The sequence below is a fragment of the Nycticebus coucang genome, chromosome 4 (genome assembly GCF_027406575.1).
Source record: "Nycticebus coucang isolate mNycCou1 chromosome 4, mNycCou1.pri, whole genome shotgun sequence".
NCBI lineage: Eukaryota > Metazoa > Chordata > Mammalia > Primates > Lorisidae > Nycticebus > Nycticebus coucang.
In genome coordinates, this window is record NC_069783.1 from 18,696,384 (window position 1) to 18,716,852 (window position 20,469).

The window sequence follows — 20,469 nt, forward strand, 5'->3', positions numbered from 1 at the left end:
AAAAACAAACAACAAAAACCAGACACATCTTTAAAAACTATACAGAAAACTATTTCATATTTTTAAAATCTTATCTCCACACCAGAAAAATAGTATCCTAAAAATGTCAGTTACACTTACCAGCTTGTGCTGCTGCTGAACTAATTAAAACAGGTGTTGGAGCCATTAATCGAACTGGAGCGCCAAGGCCAGTTCTCGCTCCAGGGCCAACCACTAAGGCACCAGTCTGATCATAATAGGCAGTTGGGGCCAGTACTTGATAGCCTAGAGAACATTAAAAGAAATGTTAACTAGTAAAAACACTTATAAGCGTATTTACTTTCCCCTACATTTTTTTTCAACTAGAAAACACAGTTTATACTATTACTATAAACCCTTAAGTAGTAATGGTATGAAAAGCAACACATTTGAAAAGGCTTTAATATATGAAAAAAAGGAATGTCATTAAACACTTTTTCCTCTAAATTTTAGGAAAGATATATGTAACGGAGATGTCTTTCACTTAAGGGCCACAAAATGAAAAGGTATTTTCCTTATAGAAATTATAGGCTATTGGCTCAGCGCTTGTAGCTCAGTGAGCAGGGTGCTGGCCACATATACCAAAGCTGGCAGGTTCGAGCCTGGCCTGGACCTGCTAAAACAACAATGACAACTGCAGCCAAAAAACAGCTGGGCATTGTGGGTGGCGCAGGTAGTTTCAGCTACCTGGGAGGCCAAGGCAAGAGAATCACAAGAGTTGGAGGTTGCTGTGAGCTGTGACGTCACAGCACTCTACCAAGTGCAACATAGTGAGACTCTGTCTCAAAAAAAAAGAAAAAAAGAAAAAGAAATTACAGGTTATCAAGAGCTGATTATTAAAAAGAAAAATTCATTTAGTCAGTGCTGAGATAGACTGGGGGGAGTGAAGCAGAATTTCACTATTAGAAATGTTAGCCGGCGCGGTGGCTCACGCCTGTAATCCCAGCACTGTGGGAGGCTGAGAAGGGAGAAATGCTTGAGCTCAGGAGTTCGCCTGAGCGACAGTGAGACCCCGACTCATGAAAAAAATGGAAAAACTCAGCTGCCTCCGGAGGCTGAGGCAGTGGGGTGCCCGCAGCCCAAGTCTGAGGTTGCAGTGAGCTACCATGCCTACTGCACTTTGCTCAGGGGCACAGGGTGGGACTCTGTCTGTTACAACAGCAACAAAAGAAATGTTTACTATGCAATTTCAGTAAAGTTCTAAATCATGTGCCTCATTACCAGCAATCTCTTAGATTTTCATTTGTAAGTACCTCTTTAAAAACTTAAATCATGATTTAAACAGATACCTTAAAATTGTAAGGTAACAATCTCTTCGTAAATGTTCTTGGCTAGAATGAATAAAAATCATTCAAGCATTACTTTTATAGCAGACTTGAGCACAAGACAGATTACCCAATTTATTATTCAGACCTATAGGGAGAGTGAAGTTTACCTCTTTGCAGCCTTTCTCAATATGGATTCCTCATCTGCATCAAAGAACACAAATGATTCAAGTGACTATTTTATCACCTCTACAGCAGTGGTTCTCAACCTTCCTAATGTCATGGCCCTGTAATACAGTTCCTGTGGGTCGCAACCCACAGGTTGAGAACCGCTGCTCTAGAGGTATAGGAGACAAGCTATTATACACAGTGGAAATTTCAGAGCAATAAGACTTAACTTTCTCCTGGAACTCAAGTTGAGGAAGGCTGCCTTATATAGTGACAAGGACTCAGGCCTATTAGCCTAACAACTACTTGCGAAAAATGTACTGGTAATCATACTTTCAGAAGTTTTCTGAAACACAGAATATATTGAAATATACTCCAACATCGATTTTTGAGTTTTATCTTGCTAAGGCTATGCGGAAGCAAAAGTCAAAGTAAAATCAGTCATAAAGCAGCACAACAATTTTAACGCCTTCAAACACAGTAGGCTATATTCAGATGAAGTATAATAAATACTGTTGGGATACAATCTTCACCATTACGACTGATACTTTCATATGAAAAGGCTTTTTTTGGTAAATATTGTAACTCTTAAGAATAAGCATTAGCACATTGCTAATGAAACATTGATGTTACTAGTAAATTTCAATCTGTAGAACGCCAGTCAATAATTTTAAATGCTAGGGACACATACAAAAAATGCTAGGGACACATACTCTAGTTCAAACACATCATAATTGACTGAACATCTGAACTTAAGTAATAAAGGTAATCCATTTGGACATCTGATTGCAAACCATCTACTGACAAACAGCATTTAACTGCTACTTAAATAGTATACTTAAATTACCCCCAAAGAAGAAATAGCCTAGTCAATTCATCCTGGAAGTCCATTCACTGATGGTCTAAATCTTTCTCTAATCCATCATTCTCTTGATTGTCAATATCCTGCCAATTAGATTTATATGGCCTGCCCTCATTCCTTTGCCCCACTTCTATACCTTATTCTTCAGAGTGACATTTGGATTATTCAACTTAACATGACGCTCGAAACCTTCCAAAGGGTTTAAAATGAAAAGTAAAACTCTGAATATGGCTCACAATATCATCTGGTCACTGGCCATCTCTCTAGTTTCACCTGGCAGTCTCATACCTTTTGTGCTCTGGGAAAAATGAGGGTTCAAGCTCCTCAAAGGCCACATGCTTCCTCTCTCTATAGGGCTTTGCTGTATTGTGTTTCCTTGCCACAAAATGCCGTTCTTTCCCTTTCCATTCCCTATTTAGCTTAATTCATTTTTCTTTTTAAATTTTTTTTAGAGACAGAGTCTCATTTTATTGCCCTCGGTAGAGTGATATGGCATCACAGATCACAGCAACTTCCAACTCCCAGGCTTAGGCAATTCTCTTGCCTCAGCCTCCCAAGTAGCTGGGACTACAGGAGCCCGCCACAACGCCTGGCTATCTTTTTGTTGCAATTTGGCTGGGGCCTGGTTTGAACCTGCCACCCTTGGTATATGGGATCCGCGCCCTACCCACTGAGTCACAGGCACCACCCTTAATTCATTTTTCATGCATTCATATATTTGAAAAATAGTATAAAAAATCTACCATATGCCAAGTACTATTCTAAGTACTGGGATAAAGCTGAGAACAATAAAAAGAAATATCTTTGTTTAGGAGAAGACTGTTTTCTACTGCAAATAGAGACAAAAAATAAAACTGTTAGTTTTGAGTATTAAAAAGAGAAAAAAATTAATGGATCAAAAGTACTGAGTGGCCAAAGCTGTATTGGTAATTTAAGTGGGGGTCATGAAGAATCTCAGTAACAAGATGACATGTGAGAAAAAAAAAAATCTAAAGGAATTTAGAGAACAAGTTAAGCAGATCATCTATAAAAAGAAAACTTCAAATGGAACACAAATGAACCAATATGGCTAAATAAGAAACAGAGGGGGGGAAAAAAGATGGATAACAAGGGGTCAGCCTTCTTACAGGTCACTGTAAGAATTTGAGCTTTTACTCTGAACAGGTAGGAAACCATTAGAATGTTTTGAGGAGAGAACTGAGTTAATAAGCCTTTTTTTTTTCTCCTTGCTACTGTGTGGAGAACAGACTCCATGGGGGGGGGGTAGCAGCAAGATGAAATATGGGAATACAGAAAGAAAGCAAATCCAGGTGAGATGTAATGATAACAAGGTAAGAGTAGAAAAGGTGAAGACAGAAAGGTAGTTGAATTCTGAGAGCCAGCAGGAGTTGTTGAGACTAGATGCAGAGATATGGAGTGTGGGGTGCAATGGGAAGAAGAGTCAAGAATTGCTTCCATCTTTTGTCCTAAGTATTATCAAAAAAAAAAAGGAGCTGCTACTTACTATAAAGATGGACACCACAATGCATTTATTTGGTCTACATTTTATAATTTATTAACATGAAATTTTTCCTAGTAGCTCGTGATTATTTTTTTGATACTAGTTATTTGTACCTTCTAGCTCAGTTTTTGGTGAGCCTCTCAGAGGTTTATCAACTTAGTCTTGATAAAGATGGACACCACGATGCATTTATTTGGTCTACATTTTATAATTTATTAACATGAAATTTTTCCTAGTAGCTTGTGATTGTTTATTTTTCTGATACTAGTTATTTGTACCTTCTAGCTCAGTTTTTGGTGAGCCTCTCAGAGGTTTATCATCTTAAGTCTTTGAAATTAACTTTTGGGATAAATTATTCTGTTTTTGTATGTTTGTTGTTAAAACCATTCACATCAGCTCTTGCTTTATTATTTACTTCTACATTTTGGGCGTTTATTCTCTTTAGTTTCCAGATGAATGCTTACCTCATTAACTTCCAGTCTTTTATTTTCTAATGCATGCACTTAAGCCTGTATATTCTGTCTTGTTTCAATTGCAGCCCACAAACTTAAAAATGTAGGATTTTCACTGTAATTCAGTTTAAAAGTTTCTTAATTTCCTTTGGATTATATTTTTGTTACTAGGAAAGTTGGTGTGTACTTAGTTTGGTATATCAAGGGTGGGGAGAGAGGTGACAGAGAAGAATGAAATAAAAAGATAAACCCCCGGGGATAAAAAAAAAAAAAAAAGGCCTGGTCCCCATACTCAAGAACTATTAAGATCTAATAAAGGAGGAAAGACACCATTTTCTTAATTCCAAGATGCCACTTACTATAAGACACAAAATTAATCTAATAAATTTCCTTCAGAGAAATAAACCTGTTCCTACTTTAAAGACATTTGCCATTTTAAAACATGTTCAAGGTTAAGTGTTGTAGAACTGCAAAAATAATCCACAAATAGCTAAATGAAATGTAAGGAAGTACTAAGAAAGATGCAAGTAATGTCCCATAGCAAGGCAGAATGAGGAGTAACTTAATGAATAAGCACTGGGAAAGATTGGGGAAAGCTTCAGGAAAGGGATCATATTAAAGGATGAGAAGGAGAGTTTAATCACAAAATGTTTTAAGCTAGATTTTTAAAAAGCAAAAACCATATACCCGAATTCTACCTAAAATTTATGGAAGCGTATTCTAAGTTAAAGATGAGCATAAGCTAGTAGAGGCATAAAGTGTGCCTGGAGAACAGTATGTGGTCTGGTGTGCTATAGCATAGGACTACACAAGTATTGACAGATTAGGTTAAAAGACAGTTTGGGGCTAGATAAAAGTATTAAAACTCAGAACAGTATAAACTGACATCTATTTCCGAAAGGTACCTACCTAAAAGAGAAAAAGATGAAATGAACCAAAGAGATTAAAAACAAATAAGATAGTGAGAGGATAAGAGAGAGGCCAAATAAGACGACCAGAGAAAAGAAATGAACATGAGATAGAATGATTAGTAACTGGCAAGTTATTGAATGTGGGAACATAGGAGAAAACAAATAGTTATAGATAACTTTGAGGTTGAAGTTAAGATTTTATAATTTTAGAGGATAGTGGAGTTATTAAGTGAAAACAAATTAATAAGATAAACAAATTTGGAGAGATGAACTCATATTCTGGTACTTTGAGGAGTAGCTGGAACATATACACGGTAATAATGTCTGGTATGAAGGGTAGAAATGTGTTAGTGTTGAGAAAAAAATCTAAGATGCAGATCTGTACTTATAGAGATGATAGTTGAAATGGTTAAAGTACATAGACTCTCCTAAGGAATAAATGCAAAGTATCTCCATTTTCCAGTATTGAAACCAAAATTCAAAGAAGAAAGTAACTTGGCCAATGTCACACAACTGCAAAATGGTAGAAAATCAGCAGCTCTAACTCCAAAGCATGTAGTCATTAAGCCAGATTGTATTTCATCTTTAAGCATATGGACAGAGGAAAAAAAGACTGATAAAATAAAAAAGGTGGGAAAGCCAAGAAAGCAAAAACATCACAGAAGTTAACAACAGAAAGGAGTTACAGAAAGTTGTATCAGGGTGAAAAACAAGAGCCAGTAGGAGTTGTTGAGACTAGATGCAGAGATATGGACTGTGGGGTGCACTGAGAAAAATAAGAATGGGAGGAGGAAGTCATACTTTGCAACTGTCATCAAGTAATATTAGAGGCTACAAAGGAATCGTGGACAGAGTGTAAATTCTAACAAGTAGTCCATAAGGGAAGCACAATAGAGACAAAGCCTTACAGGATGAAGAGGCAGACTAACTTAGTGGTTGAAGAGGTAGCAGAAGGTAAAAGACTGAAAAGACAAGACTGAAAAACACAGGTGGCACACAGGATGAAATAGTTAAATGAGTTAAATATAGAACAATCACCAGGAATTCGATATAATTGAGAATAGAAGGATAAAAAGTGGAAGAGTTAAAATATGAGACTGGAAGGAACATCAATTTTTCTCAAGTGAGCTCTTTCAGTAGAGCACATTAAGTTCCTGTTTGAATATGGAAAATGAGACTTATTTTATCACAGTCCATGGCCGAATGAAATAAAAGAAGAATCTTCTGTCATATGAAAAGCAAGTCAGTGAGATTGAAATATTAATTTGAGTAAGGCCTTTTTTTATAAAACTGGTTTTTATGTTTATGTTTTTAAAGGGGCTAAAGATTGTAGCTCAAAAGGTTAATAAGTTAGTCTGCATTAAGGCATGTTCTAAAAGGATTATCTTTTTTTTTTTTTTTTTTTTTGAGACAGAGCCTCAAGCTGTCGCCCTGAGTAGAGTGCCATGGCATCACAGTTCACAGCAACCTCCAACTACTGGGCTCAAGCGATTCTCCTGCCTCCGCCTCCCAAGTAGCTGGGACTACAGGTGCCCACAACAACGCCTGGCTATTTTTTGGTTGCAGCTGTCATTGTTGGTTGGCAGGCCCAGGCTGGATTCGAATCCGCCAGCTCAGGTGTATGTGGCTGGTGCCTTAGCCACTTAGCTACAGGTACCGAGCCCAGAATTATCTATTTTTATCATCACTCCAATCAACTGTTTTTAGACAACACTGTATAAAAGATTTTCTTCTAGAATTATCAACAGAGTTCACTACTGAACAACAACGAAAGAAAGCAACAGAGCTTTCTCATGCAATGGAAAAGAACAAACTGATTCTAAGGTCACGGTTGGTAAAATTAATAGCAAAACACTTTGATATTTTTAGTAAGATATGAAATAAAATTATGAGCTCAATATAAAGAGAGCAAAGGTATTTATAAGTTAATAACAGGACCAAAATCAAGAGCCTAGAAAGATCAGTATAGATTCAGGCAACAGAAAGTACACACAGGTATTTGTTGTTGTTGAGACAGAGTCCCACCCTATCCTCTGACCAGAGTGCAATGGTGTCATAGCTCACTGCAACCTAAGACTAGGGCTGTGAGCATCCTGCCGCCTCAGCCTCCGGAAGCCACTGGGATTACAGGTGCTCATCGCAGTGCCCAGCTGGGTTTTTCATTTTTTTATGAGTTGGGGTCTCACTCTCACTCAGCCAAATGTGGAACTCCTAAGCTCAAGCAATTCTCCCTCCTCAGCCTCCCACAGTGCTGGGATTTCAGGTGTTGAGCCACTGCACCCAGCCAGGCACTCTCTTAATTCCATGTTCCACTGAGAAACTAGTTAAGCAGGAAGGACTCTTGTACTCCACCACCTCTTTTCCCCTGCAGTTAAAACCCCCAAACCCAAAACAGTCTTAGTGGCTTTCAAAATCCCCCCGGCTAACTTCTTTTAAGTCCTGCCTCTTTGTGACTACAACTTTGGCTTCACAGTGCATTCTCAAAAGGTTGCTTTTGTCAAGGCCTGTACTCCACAATCGCTCCAGAACAACTGCTTCTTAGAAGCAAATAAATGACTGGAATAAAAAACGAAAATATTGAGAATGGCCTCCAGAATATCATTTTGTACTTCAGGAATAGCAGTATGAAAATGTTCTCTTTATCCAGTGGACTAGACAAGATGATAAACTCAGATCTTAGAATTCCAAAAAGAACACAGTGAACACGATTGATTTAGAAATCTTTAAGATTTCATACAAAAGTATAATTGCCAGCACTTAATCAGAAAGAAACCTTCAGTCATAGAAATCATCTTTCCCAATATACTGCACACATTTCCTAAAACATTTGTATAAAAAATTTAACTACATTACAACTAAATGGAAACTGGCACTCACATTTCATTAATAAGCAACTGACAATGTACGTTATAGGAATAGCCACTTATATATCAAAAGTGAAAAACAACATACTTTCCCCATCAAAGCACGAAAGCACCAATGACACACTTTAAAGAACTTGAAAAAATAAAACTTCATTTTATATGGAATTAGAAAAACAAATCTGGAGGCATCACACTACCAGACTTTAGGTTATACTACAAATCTATAATGATCAAAACAGCATGGTGCTGGCACAGAAACAGAGATGTAGTTATATTATGAGGTATAGAATAGAGAATCTAGAGATGAACCCAGCCACATACCATGATTTGATCTTTGATAAGTCTAACAAAAACATTCACTGGAGAAAAGAATCCCTATTTAACAAATGGTGTTGGGAGAACTGGTTAGAGACCTGTAGAAGACTGAAACTGGACCTACATGTCTCACCACTAATAAAAATTGATTCTCTTGGGAGACTGAGGCAAGAGAATCGCCTAAACCCAGGAGTTGAAGGTTGCTGTGAGCTGTGATGTTATAGCACTCTACTGAGGGTGATAAAGTGAGACTCTATCTCTTAAAAAAAAAAAAAAAAAAAAAAAAAATTTGATTCTCACTGGATGAAAGATTTATGGCTCGGTGACCGTAGCATAGTGGTTATGGCGCCAGCCACGAACATGAAAGTTGATGGGTTCGAACCCCACCCGGGCCAGCTAACCAACAATGACAGCTGGAATAAAAAATAGCTGGGCACCTGTAGTCCCAGCTACTTGGGAGGCTGAGGCAAGAGAATCGCGTAAGCTCATGAGTTTGAGTTTGCTGTGAGCTGTAATGCCACAGCACTCTACCCAAGATGACGTAGTGAGACTCTGTCTCAAAAGAAAGAAAAAGATGGCTCGGCGCCTGTGGCTCAAGAGGCTAAGGCGCCAGCCACATACACCTGAGCTGGCAGGTTCGAATCCAGCTTGAGCCCGCCAAACGACGACGGCTGCAACCAAAAAATAGCCAGGTGTTGTGGCGGGTGCCTGTAGTCCCAGCTACTTGGGAGGCAGAGGCAGGAGAATCGCTTGTGCCCACCAGTTGGAGGTTGCTGTGAGCTGTGATGCCACAGCATTCTACCCAGCTGAGGCTCTGTCTCAAAAAAAAAGAAAGACAGAAAAGAAAAAAAAAAAAAAAGATTTAAATTTAAGACATGAAACAATAAAAATACTGGAACAAAGTGCAGAGAAAATCCTTGAAGATGTTGGCCTGGATAAATATTTTATGAGGAAGCACCCTCCCCCAACCCCCGGGCAATTTAAGCAACACCAAAAATAAATTACTGGGATTTGATCAAGCTAAAAAGCTTCTGCACAGCTAAAAGCACTACAACTAAAGCAAATGGACAGCCTTTGGAATGGGAGATTTTTGTACATTATGATTCTGACAAAGATCTGATAACGCAAATCTACAGAGAACTCAAATTAATAAGAATAAACAATCTCATTTCTTTGAGGGCAAAAGACTTGAACGGTGCATTTCTCTGAAGATGACAGATTAATGACCAAAAAACACATGAAAAAATACTTGTCTTTAATCATCAGAGAAATGCAAATCAAAACCATTTTGAGATATCACCTAACCCCAGTAAGAATAGCCCACATCACAAAGTCCCAAATCTATAGATGCCGGGGTGGATGTGCACAGATGGGAATACTTCTAAACTGCTAGTGGGATCGCAAACTAATACAACCTTTATGGAAAGAAGTATGGAGAATCCTTAAGGAATTAAAAGTTGATCTTCCATTTGACCCCACAATTCCATTACTAGTTATTTATCCAGAAGAACAAAAATCATTTTACCACAAACATTTGCATAAGAATGTTTACTGCAGCCCGATTCATAACTGCCAAGTCATAGAAGCAACCCAAATGCCCATCGACCCATGAGTGGATTAACAAATTGTGGTATATGTAGACTATGGAATATTATGCAGCCTTTAAAAAAGATGAGGACTTTACATCTTTTATGTTTACATGGATGGAGCTGGAACATATTCTTCTTAGTAAAGTATCTCAAGAATGGGGGGGAAAGTATCAATGTACTCAATACAATTATGAAACATACATTCATACCAATGATCAAACACAAATATAGTCTAGGAAGAGGGAGGGAAGTGGGGAGGGCTACCAGTGGGAGGAGGGAGGGCATTTCGTGGGATCTTGACTAATGTGCACAATGCAAGGATATACTTCAAAATAACTAAGAGTAAATTATAAATGTCTTACCACAAAAGAGTAAGTGAGGTGATGGTTATGTTAGTTTGATTTAAGCATTCCACATTGTTTATCAAATCATCATTGTACCCCATAAAAATATACTTATGATTTAATAAAAAAATTAAATTAAAAAAAAAGCTTACTTAAAAAAAGAAGTCTTCAAAAGTCTAAAGAACAGAAGTTATACCTTAGCTATTAAAATTCAAATGTAACCTTTGAATTTTACTTTAAAAACAAGTACTGCTTTTTTGGCTTAAGAAAAATACCTTACTTCCTCCAAAATAAAGTGGTAATTTTGTATCCACTTCCACAAAAATCTACTCTGTTGCCCTTTTCCAGAAGTTTTCCAGCTGCACTGTCAGGAAGTTTGTAGTATAATTTTCTGTGCATTAGCCTTTGCAATACCTTATAGACAGTACTGCTATTTCCAATACTTTATAGATACTATTGCTATTAAGTTATAAATACCTACAGTTTAAAGTGCTATAATAACCAAGTTTAAACAATGTTCGAAGTAAAAATAATTCCTGCAAACTTCGCAAGATTAACTAAACAACTATTCTTAAGAGACAGTAATGGCAAATAGGTTTTGTCCTGCATGCCAACTCTAACCAAATGCTTTTAATTCCTGAAGCACTGCATTAAACATCCTCAACTAGGCTCAGATGGAAAAATGCTTGGTTTATACCAAATATAAAATACAAAAAAGAACAGCTACCCTGAAAATTCAGATACATATCTGACATTCCTGTCACCAATTCTCACAAACAGTACTAATTTCAACTATTAGAATCTGAGTTCTAAGTAATTTATTACAAGGTAGGTAAGATTTTAATACAGTTCTAATTTCTTTCACTCTCCAGGGTGGATGTCTACATTTAAAATATATTCAAATTTCCACAAATAACCAATCAAATACCTGGCATGCCAGTAGCAAGACCCTGACCAAAAGCCAAAGTTGGATTTGCAGCTGCAGCTGCTGCAAGGGATTCTGCTTGCTGCCCCTGCTGACCCTGACTGGGAGTAAGAGGACGCTGACCAGCTCCAGCACGAAGAACCTACAAAAGTCAAATGAATTTTTTAAACAGTAGTATTATAAAATAACAGTTAAGTAAATTTATCTTGCATAAATGTGTATATGTTACAAATAGCCATTTGATATTCTTTGAACAGTATATAAAATGGAATGTAGAGGGCGGCGCCTGTGGCTCAGCGGGTAGGGCGCCGGCCCCATATGCAGAGGATGGCGGGTTCAAACCCAGCCCCGGCCAAACTGCAACAAAAAAATAGCCGGGCGTTGTGGCAGGCGCCTGTAGTCCCAGCTACTCGGGAGGCTGAGGCAAGAGAATCGCCTAAGCCCAAGGATTTGGAGGTTGCTATGAGCTGTGTGACGCCACAGCACTCTACCGAGGGCGATAAGGTGAGACTCTGTCTCTACAAAAAAAAAAAAAAAAATGGAATGTAGATTTAGCATGAAAAACCACAAATTACAATAGAATCTCTGGTAAGGTGACCAAGAGATGTATATTTATAGATGTATATGTATATACAGTGAAAGGACTGTAACAAACTAAACATACAGAGGTGGTCAACATAATGAACTAGGCCTGAACTGATTATATACATGTGGTGCATGTCTGATCTATGAAAATTAGGTCGACTTTAGGAGGTGGTAAACTCTGGAGGTTCTACTGTGCTGTAACATGAGTAACAGATTGGCTTCTGACAACAATAACAATCTATAATACAACATGAAGGTTAGGTTCTAGAGGGTCTTTGGGTAAAAATTATTTGTAATACTTGTCACTTTTTAATTTACCAAGGCACTATCTAAAAAATAAGTTCAGAGTAAGACAAATGGCAAAAAAGATGAAAGATTTAAAAAATTCACATTTTACTAAAATGATTTTCTACAGCTAAAAATAGAAAGACGGGAAGCTTAAGGGAAAAAACTAAGTGTGAATTTGTTATAAGACAGTAACACAAAGTAAAAATGTCAAATCAAACCAATTTTTCAGAATTCAGAAGCTTTATAACAATGAATAAAAGCTGCTTTTAAATAAACTTTTATGTAAAAAGACCCACAAAATTACACCAAAACAAGATAAAAACTCTTAGGACTGGTCAAGTCTCACTACTTTACAATACATAGCTGTTACAGGGATCATACACAAAAATGATTAACTTAATCATTAATTTCTTTACCTTTTTTTTTTTTTTTTTGAGACAGAGTTTCACTATGTCACCCTTGGTAGAGAGTGTTGTGGCATCACAGCTCACAGGAACCTCAAACTGTTGGGCTTAATTGATTCACTTGCCTCAGCCTCCCAAGTAGCTGGGACAAAAGGCTCCTGCCACAATGCCCAACTATTATTTTTTGTTGTAGTTGTCATTATTGTTTAGCAGGCCTGGGCCGGGTTCAAACCCACCTGCCTTGGTGTATGTGGCCAGTGCCCTAATCACTAACCTATGGGTGCCAAGCCCCTAATCATTAATTTCAAAAATATAAAATCAATTCAGGACAAGCAGGATTTACCCATGTGCGCACTGTTAACATAATGTGACATTTTTATGGCTCCCCAAAGAGATTAAAAAATAATCTCAGTAAGGCAGTGCCTGTGGCTCAAAAGGAGTAGGGCGCCAGCCCCATATGCCGAAGGTGGAGGGTTCAAGCCCAGCCCCAGCCAAAAACTGCAAAAATAATAATAATAATAATAATAATAAAATAATAATGATCTCAATAGATTTAAGGGGTATAAAAAAAATTTCTTAAATAATTCTGTGTAATGATGAACAAGGATGAAGCCAAAGGACAGCTTCAACAGAGAATCAGTATAATAAAGGAAATTCAGAATTAAGCTCAATTGCCAAGTAATCCTCCCACACTTGTCATTAAATTGCATCTTTGAGATAAATATGATGAATGGGACAGCCAGAATTCTGGTATTTATCAGTAGAGTTTTTATAATTATCAAGATAGTTCTTTGAAAAAATCTGACGGCCGGGCATGGTGGCTTACATCTGTAATCCTAGAACTTTGGAAGGCCAAGTTGGAAGGATTACTTGAGATCAGGAGTTCAAGACCAGCCTGAGGAAAAATAAGATGTGTCTCTACAAAAAACTTGAAAACATTGGATGTGGTGACATGCACCTGTAGTCCTAGCTACTAAGGAAGCTGAGGCAGGAAGATCAGTTTAGCCCAAGAGTTTGAGGCTGCAGTGAGCTATGATGAGGCCACTGCACTTCAGCCTCAGTAACAGAGCAAGACCCTGTCAAAAGAAGTAAAGAAGAAGGGAGGGGGGAGAAAAGGAAGGAAAAAGGCTAGAATTTTTTAAAAAAATTAATAATGAAGAAATTAAACTTAACCTTTAGGGAAAGACATTCAGTTAAAAATTAAAATTACAATATAAATACTTGAAGAAAAATGAAGGGGCAATTACTTTGACAGGAACATTAGTATACATCTAAGAAATGATGAAAAAAACTTTAAATTGCTAGCTTTCTAGACGGCAAAACACAGAAATGAAATACAAACATCTCTAAATATACACCATATAATACCAATGGGGGAGGCGAACTCATGTAATAAATAACTTGTATAACAACTATATGCCAGATACCATATTACATATTGAGGAAACAAAGAAAAAAGACACAAATTCTTAAACACAGGTGCTCCTAGAATTTCAAAGAATTTATTTGAATTTATTTAATTTCAAAGATATTCTTTTAAAAAGAAAGGCCTACCTGTTGCTGTCCAGGCTGAGCTTGTGATGCTGCTTGCTGATTGGCTGTGCTGTTTGCCGCAGCGGCAGCTTGTTGCTGAAATAAATTGGCTGGATACACCCCCCATGGAACTCCGTAATACTGAGGTGGAACCACCGCTGGACCTAAACCCCACGCCCAAACCCCCCCCAAAAAAGAAGAGTCACTATATTTTGTAGCTCTATACGGCTAGTTACCGTTAGATTATAAAAGGGGATGTGCATTAACACTTAGAGCGAAACATGTTCTTATAATCTTCTACCCACTTACACTTACTATATTGATTCTTTAGGGAGCAAGTATCATTCAAGTATGGATTATTAAAGGTGTTCAGGAGTGACATCAGTCATGTTAAGCAATATTCAAGACTATCAATGGAGGACATTTAACCATTTATTCAACAGCTAGTGAATGTACATTTATGGGTCTGTTACTGAAAAACAGATGCCATAAAACTATTTTCTTATGCCCAATTCATCACTTCTCTCATAAAAGAATATTTTTTGACTATTTAAATGAATTATAGTTTTTTCAAAATCGACTGCTTTGCAATCTGTAACACAAAAGTAGGAAACATTCAAGGCACCAGGCTTACTACAATAGTATTTGAATTGTAAACTTTAAATTAAAAAATATTATTCATATTTCAAGCAGCACTGGTCACAATTCTTGCAAAACAATTCAAAATTATATTAAAACAAAAGAGATACCAATGTTTATGTGGTTAAGAAAATAAGACTAGGGAGTTAAGACAAAGAACTAGATAATGTAAGAACAGAGAAAAGCCGAAGAAAGCAAACTAGGAAAATGAGAATGAATGGTTCCCACTCTATTCAAGATAATACTAGATTCGTGGAGAATAAATAGTATTATATGCAATAACCCTACTATTAAAACAATGAAGAAATTAAACCTAACCAATCTAAAATGTAACATGACTCCTGACATGCCCTAAATTCCTATCAGTGACAGTTTAAGACATCTTAATTTGTGTATTTGATTAAGTCAAACTCTTGGTTTCACTTAGTTTTGGAAGAAAATAAAGTCCAGCATATTTGACTGAATCGCTAAACACTGTCTAGGGGAGGTAGTATATAAGCTGTAGTCCCAGCTATTCAGGAGGCTGAGGCAAGAGGACTGCTTGAGCCTAGGAGTTTGAGGTTGCAGTGAGCTATGATGATGCTACTTGCACTGTAGTACAGGTGATAGAGACCCTGTCTTTAAAAAAAAAGAAAAGAAAAAAAGCTTTTAAAATTTAAAGGCAAAACATATTTCTGAAGATAGGTGCTAAAAAGAGGTTATGAAAATAGGATACACTGTAAAAACAATGACTTGCTAGTGAGACAACCTTGAACCTCACTGTCCACCACTTGTGGCTACTAAAAGGTAGATAGCTTCAAACTAAGATGTGCTGTAAGTATTTACTATAGACAGGATTTTAATGACTTAGCATTAAAAGGGGGGGGAGAGAAGCTATCTATTAATGATTTTTAAAATGGTAACAACATGTTAAGATAATATTTTGTATGTGTTTGGCCAAACTAAACATATCATTAAAGTTAATTTAATCTTTCTTTTATAATTACTAGAAAGTTTTAAATTACATTTCCAGGCTTACACTGTATTTCTATTGGACCACACTGGTCCTAGAAAGCTCATCATCCCCAAACTAAATGATTCTCTTAAAGTTGATTCTTTCAGTCCCACGGGTTAATGGTTACTTGTATATATAGCACCAGTACTCTACGTACTAACAGCCAGTTAAACAGCACCAGAAAAGGTCACGTTTTCATGGAATCACATGCGAATCTACACCAAAGGCTATTTAATATGACAGTTTAGGACTGCTAACTACTGAACATCAATTTGAAATTAACTCCCGCTCCTCACTTTTTAAAACAACATCTTGAATTTAAAAGTCCCCAAACTCAGGCGGCACCTGTGGCCCAGTGGGCAGGGCACCGGCCCCATATACCAAGGGTGGTGGGTTCAAACCCAGCCTCGGCCAAACTGCAACAAAAAAATAGCCGGGTGTTGTGGTGGGTGCCTGTAGTCCTACCTACTTGGGAGTCTGAGGCAAGGGAATCGCCTAAGCCCAGGAGTTGGAGGTTGATGTGAGCTGTGTGATGCCGTGGCACTCTACCATGGGCGATAAAGTGAAAGTCTTTGTCTCTACCAAAAAAAAAAAAAAAAAAAGTCCCCAAACGCCAAGGAAAAGACTGTTTTATAATACCAGAAGTTGATTTAAACCTGTCTGATTAATGACAATCATCTCAATGAAGACACCCCCCTGAAAGCCAAAGTATCAGTGCCAGCCTTAAGTTTTTAGCTGTCTCGGGCTGGGTTCGAACGTGGCAGCCATGGTATATGTGGCTGATGCCCAAGCCACTGAGCCAACCTAGTTTTTAAAGCCACTCACCCAGCAGATACATTTCAGTGAACACAATTCTAAGGCTGACATAAACCCATTCTTGTATAACCAAGACAAACTACACCCAAGACTAATTTCTCTCTGTAGCCAACTCAACCCAAAACAAACAACCCTAATTAAGATCAACAAATTGCTTTGCTCAGTAAGACTGTGTCTCATCAGCACACAACTTAAGCTTACTTGAGTAAGAAGTAAATTCAGCTTTGATTTTTACTTCAGATATTGAGTTGTGGTCCCAGGCTTTTACAGTTACTCATAAGTTCTTTTGACTCTAACATAACTGTCCCCCAGGATACTTGTACATTTGAACAATGCTCAAGAAACTTTTTAGAGGCCAGGTGCAGTGGCTCACACTTGAAATCCTAGCTCTCCGGAAGGACAAAGCTGGTGTATTGAGCTTAGGAATTAAAGCCAAAGCAAGAGTGAGACCCTGGCTCTACAAAAGAGAAAAAAAAGAGAACTAGCTGGGCGTTGTGGTGGGTGCCTATAGTCCCAGCTACTTGGGAGGCTGAAGAAAGAGGACTGCTCAAACCCAGGAGTTTGAGGTGCCTGTGAGCTATGGTACCCTGGCACTCTACCCAGGACAATAGAGTGAGAATGTGGCTCAAAAGAAAAAAAAAAAAAAGAACAACAATAAACAAACTTTTTAGATACACATTCTTAGGATTGCTGAAGGTATTTATATCTTATGCTATCTCTGACCTGGCTATTCACACAACTTACCTCCAATTTATTTTCTAAGAAGTTACTTAGCATGTCTTTGAGGGTAATGGGATTCATGGCTGAAGATGTAAGATTTCTAAGACTATAAAACTGAAATATAAGCCAATTGGGTATAGGAGGAAAGAGTTATCACTTAAGCTTTCTCTTGTAAGCATTGCAGTTGAAAAGTACTCCCTGGAAACTGATTCATTTTGGATAATGCTTCAGAATTTCCTAGAAATTTCAAGTTGTTTGAACAGATAAAAATAAAGCTTACACCAAAATTAAAACTAAATCCATAATAAGCAACAAGGATGAACAGTAAGTTACCTGCTAATGTGGCTGCTGCAGCCAATCCCGCTGCAGTATACGGATCGGTCCCTGGAGGAGCAGCACTAATAATATATGGATTTGGCACAAATGCAGCTGGAGCAAGGCCTGCTGAGAATACACCAGCTGCATTTAAAAGGGGAAGAAATAATGAATAAAAAATATAAAATATGGTTTTTCTCATTAGATAAAAAAACATTTCTACTTTGAATCTGGAGTGGAGTTGGGGAGGAGATAATTGTTCAAATTTTTACTCAGTGTAATTCTAGCTGACTCTAAAGTTTTTCGTTTAATAGTGCTCTTGAAGATTTTTGTGAAAAGTATGATATGGAATATGAAAAGACTGTCGAGTACTAGCACACAACACATATAATGTTAAGAGTTAGAACTAGTACTATTCAATAGTAGTTTTTCATTCAATCTTTATTGTGACATACTATGAGCTAGGAATTCAACAGTGAAGAAGGATATAAATCTCTCACAAATCACTCTAGGTGAAAAAAACAGGTAAACGAGCAATTAGACTACAATATAACAAGCGCTATGGACACAGAGGTAGGAGATCTAACAAACTCTGGAAGGAGGTGGGTGGAACAGATTGGGTATGGTATAAGATAAAATAAACCAGAATGAAGACTAATGAAGAGGGCAGCGCCTGTGGCTCAAGGAGTAGGGCACCGGTCCCATATGCCGGAGGTGGTGGGTTCAAAACCCAGCCCTGGCCAACAAAAAAAAAAAAGCTAATGAAGAGCTTCCAGGCCCATATTAAGTAGTCTGGACTTCATCCCCTGCAGGCAATAGGCAACCAAGAAAGAGCTTAAGAGAGAGTGACTTTAAGCCCACTTCTAAGTAATATACCCATATGGATTTAGTGAAGGCTAAGCAAGATTTTAAAATTTTACAACTGTATTACTCAATAAAGAAAGAAGTAATTCCCAGGTATTGAGGAATGACTTTATAGACTTTTCAACCATAGTTACTGAAAAAAATTACTTTGAACATGCTGCCAGGACTCTTTCTTTTGGAAAGTAATTGAGGCAAGTAGAAGATAAGAAAATCATGACCAAAGCCAGGTGCAGTGGCTCATGCTTATAAACCTAGCAAACTGGGAGGCCCAGTGAGATGACTGCTTGAGGTAAGAGTTTAAGACCAGCCTGGGTAACATAGTGAGACCTGTCTCTACAAAAATAAAAAAATTAGCCAGGCAAGGTGGCACTATTTGGGAGTATGAGGTAGGAGTAGTGCTTGAACCTAGGATTCAAGGCTGCAAAACTACACTCCAGCCTGGGCAATAGAATGAGATTACGTCTCTAAACAAAAACAAATCAAATCATAAATAAGAATTTATTAAAGTTAAAGGAGATCAAAAAGATTCAAGTTTAAAATATAATTAAGGATGCCTGGGAATTTGGGAGGCCCAAGGCTTGAGCTCAGTTCAAGACTAGCCTGAGTAAGAGCAAGACCCTGTTTCTACTAAAAATAGAAAAATTAGCCAGGTATAGTGGCGGTGCCTGTAGTCCCAGTTATTTAGGAGGCTGAGGTAAGAGGATCACTTGAACCCAGGACTTCAAGAGTGCTGTGATGCATTAGGCTGATGCCATGGCACTTTCAGCTTGGGCAACAGTGTTAGACTGTCTCGAAAAGAGGGGAGGGTGAAGGGGAATGAAGAGAGAAAATTAAGGAGGGGGAATTAACATGAATGCAGACATAAAGTAATTTTAAAAAATATTCAAAAGGGGGCGGCGCCTGTGGCTCAGTGAGTAGGGCGCTGGCCCCATATGCCGAGGGTGGCGGGTTCAAACCCAGCCCCGGCCAAACTGCAACAAAAAAATAGCCGGGCGCTGTGGCGGGCGCCTGTAGTCCCAGCTGCTCGGGAGGCTGAGGCAAGAGAATCGCGTAAGCCCAAGAGTTAAGAGGTTGCTGTGAGCCGTGTGACACCACGGCACTCTACCCAAGGGCGGTACAGTGAGACTCTGTCTCTACAAAAAAAAAAAAAAAAAAAAATATATTCAAAAGGAGAATATTTCACTCCTGAAATCTAAGCTTTAAAATCAAGATTCAGAAAATATTTTCGGTGCATCTTACAAGGGTATATGTGAAACTTAGTAAATGTAGAATGTAAATGTCTTAACACAATAACTAAGAAAATGCCAGGAAGGCTATGTTAACCAGTGTGATGAAAATGTGTCAAATGGTCTATAAAACCAGTGTATGGTGCCCCATGATCGCATTAATGTACACAGCTATGATTTAATAATAAAAAAAAAAAAGTTGGAAATGAAAAAAAGTGTATAATAAAAAGAAAATATTTTCAAGCTATATTATAACTTTCCATGTTTTTGACTATGATCCACCATATGTAATACATTTCACATCAACCTAGTGTCCACATATGTACACATATGCTACAAAGAAGTCTTACAGGAAAAAAAAATTATCCTTATGAAAGTTTAATGTACTCTATATTACACTCGGTTTTTTTACTTATCACTTTCTATAATCTATTTAATTTTAAAAAAATACAGGTCATACCACACAAATTTGATTTCATGCCAAGATACGACATAGCCATTTGAAAAATCTGCTTTTCATAAAGGAAATATGAATTAACTTCGAGTTCAATAAAAACCCTTGCATTTTAAAGTCATTTGCTCAGTTACATTCTAAAATATTCCCTAGGTCAAAGGTTTCAATATTGCCAACAGGGGCCAGGCACAGTGGCTCAGAGTTACATTCTAAACTATTCCTTAGGTCAAAGGTTTCAATATTGCTAAGAGGTCGGGCCAGGTGGCTCATGCCTGTAATCCTGGCACTCTGTGGGGCGGAGGCAGGTGGATTGCTCGAGCTCATGGCTCCAGACCAGCGGGAGCAAAAGCAAGACCCCGTCTCTAAAAATAGCTAGGCGTATGTCAGGGGCCTGTAGTCTTAGCTACTTTGGAGGCT

General features: G+C 37.8%; 1 protein-coding gene across 10 annotated transcripts in view; it reads right to left on the reverse strand.

Moving 5' to 3' along the window:
- Window positions 1-20,469, reverse strand: part of PUM2 (pumilio RNA binding family member 2) — a 100,454-nt gene that overhangs the window by 36,325 nt on the left and 43,660 nt on the right. For 9 of the 10 annotated variants that reach the window (XM_053587490.1, XM_053587489.1, XM_053587493.1 and 6 more), the window contains 4 exons: window positions 17,527-17,652; window positions 14,046-14,188; window positions 11,218-11,356; window positions 121-264 (listed from right to left, as the gene is read on the reverse strand). In XM_053587490.1, the coding sequence (XP_053443465.1) occupies window positions 121-264; window positions 11,218-11,356; window positions 14,046-14,188; window positions 17,527-17,652 (552 nt within the window). The remainder of the gene's footprint in view (window positions 1-120; window positions 265-11,217; window positions 11,357-14,045; window positions 14,189-17,526; window positions 17,653-20,469) is intronic. The other variant, XM_053587495.1, reaches the window with a different exon arrangement.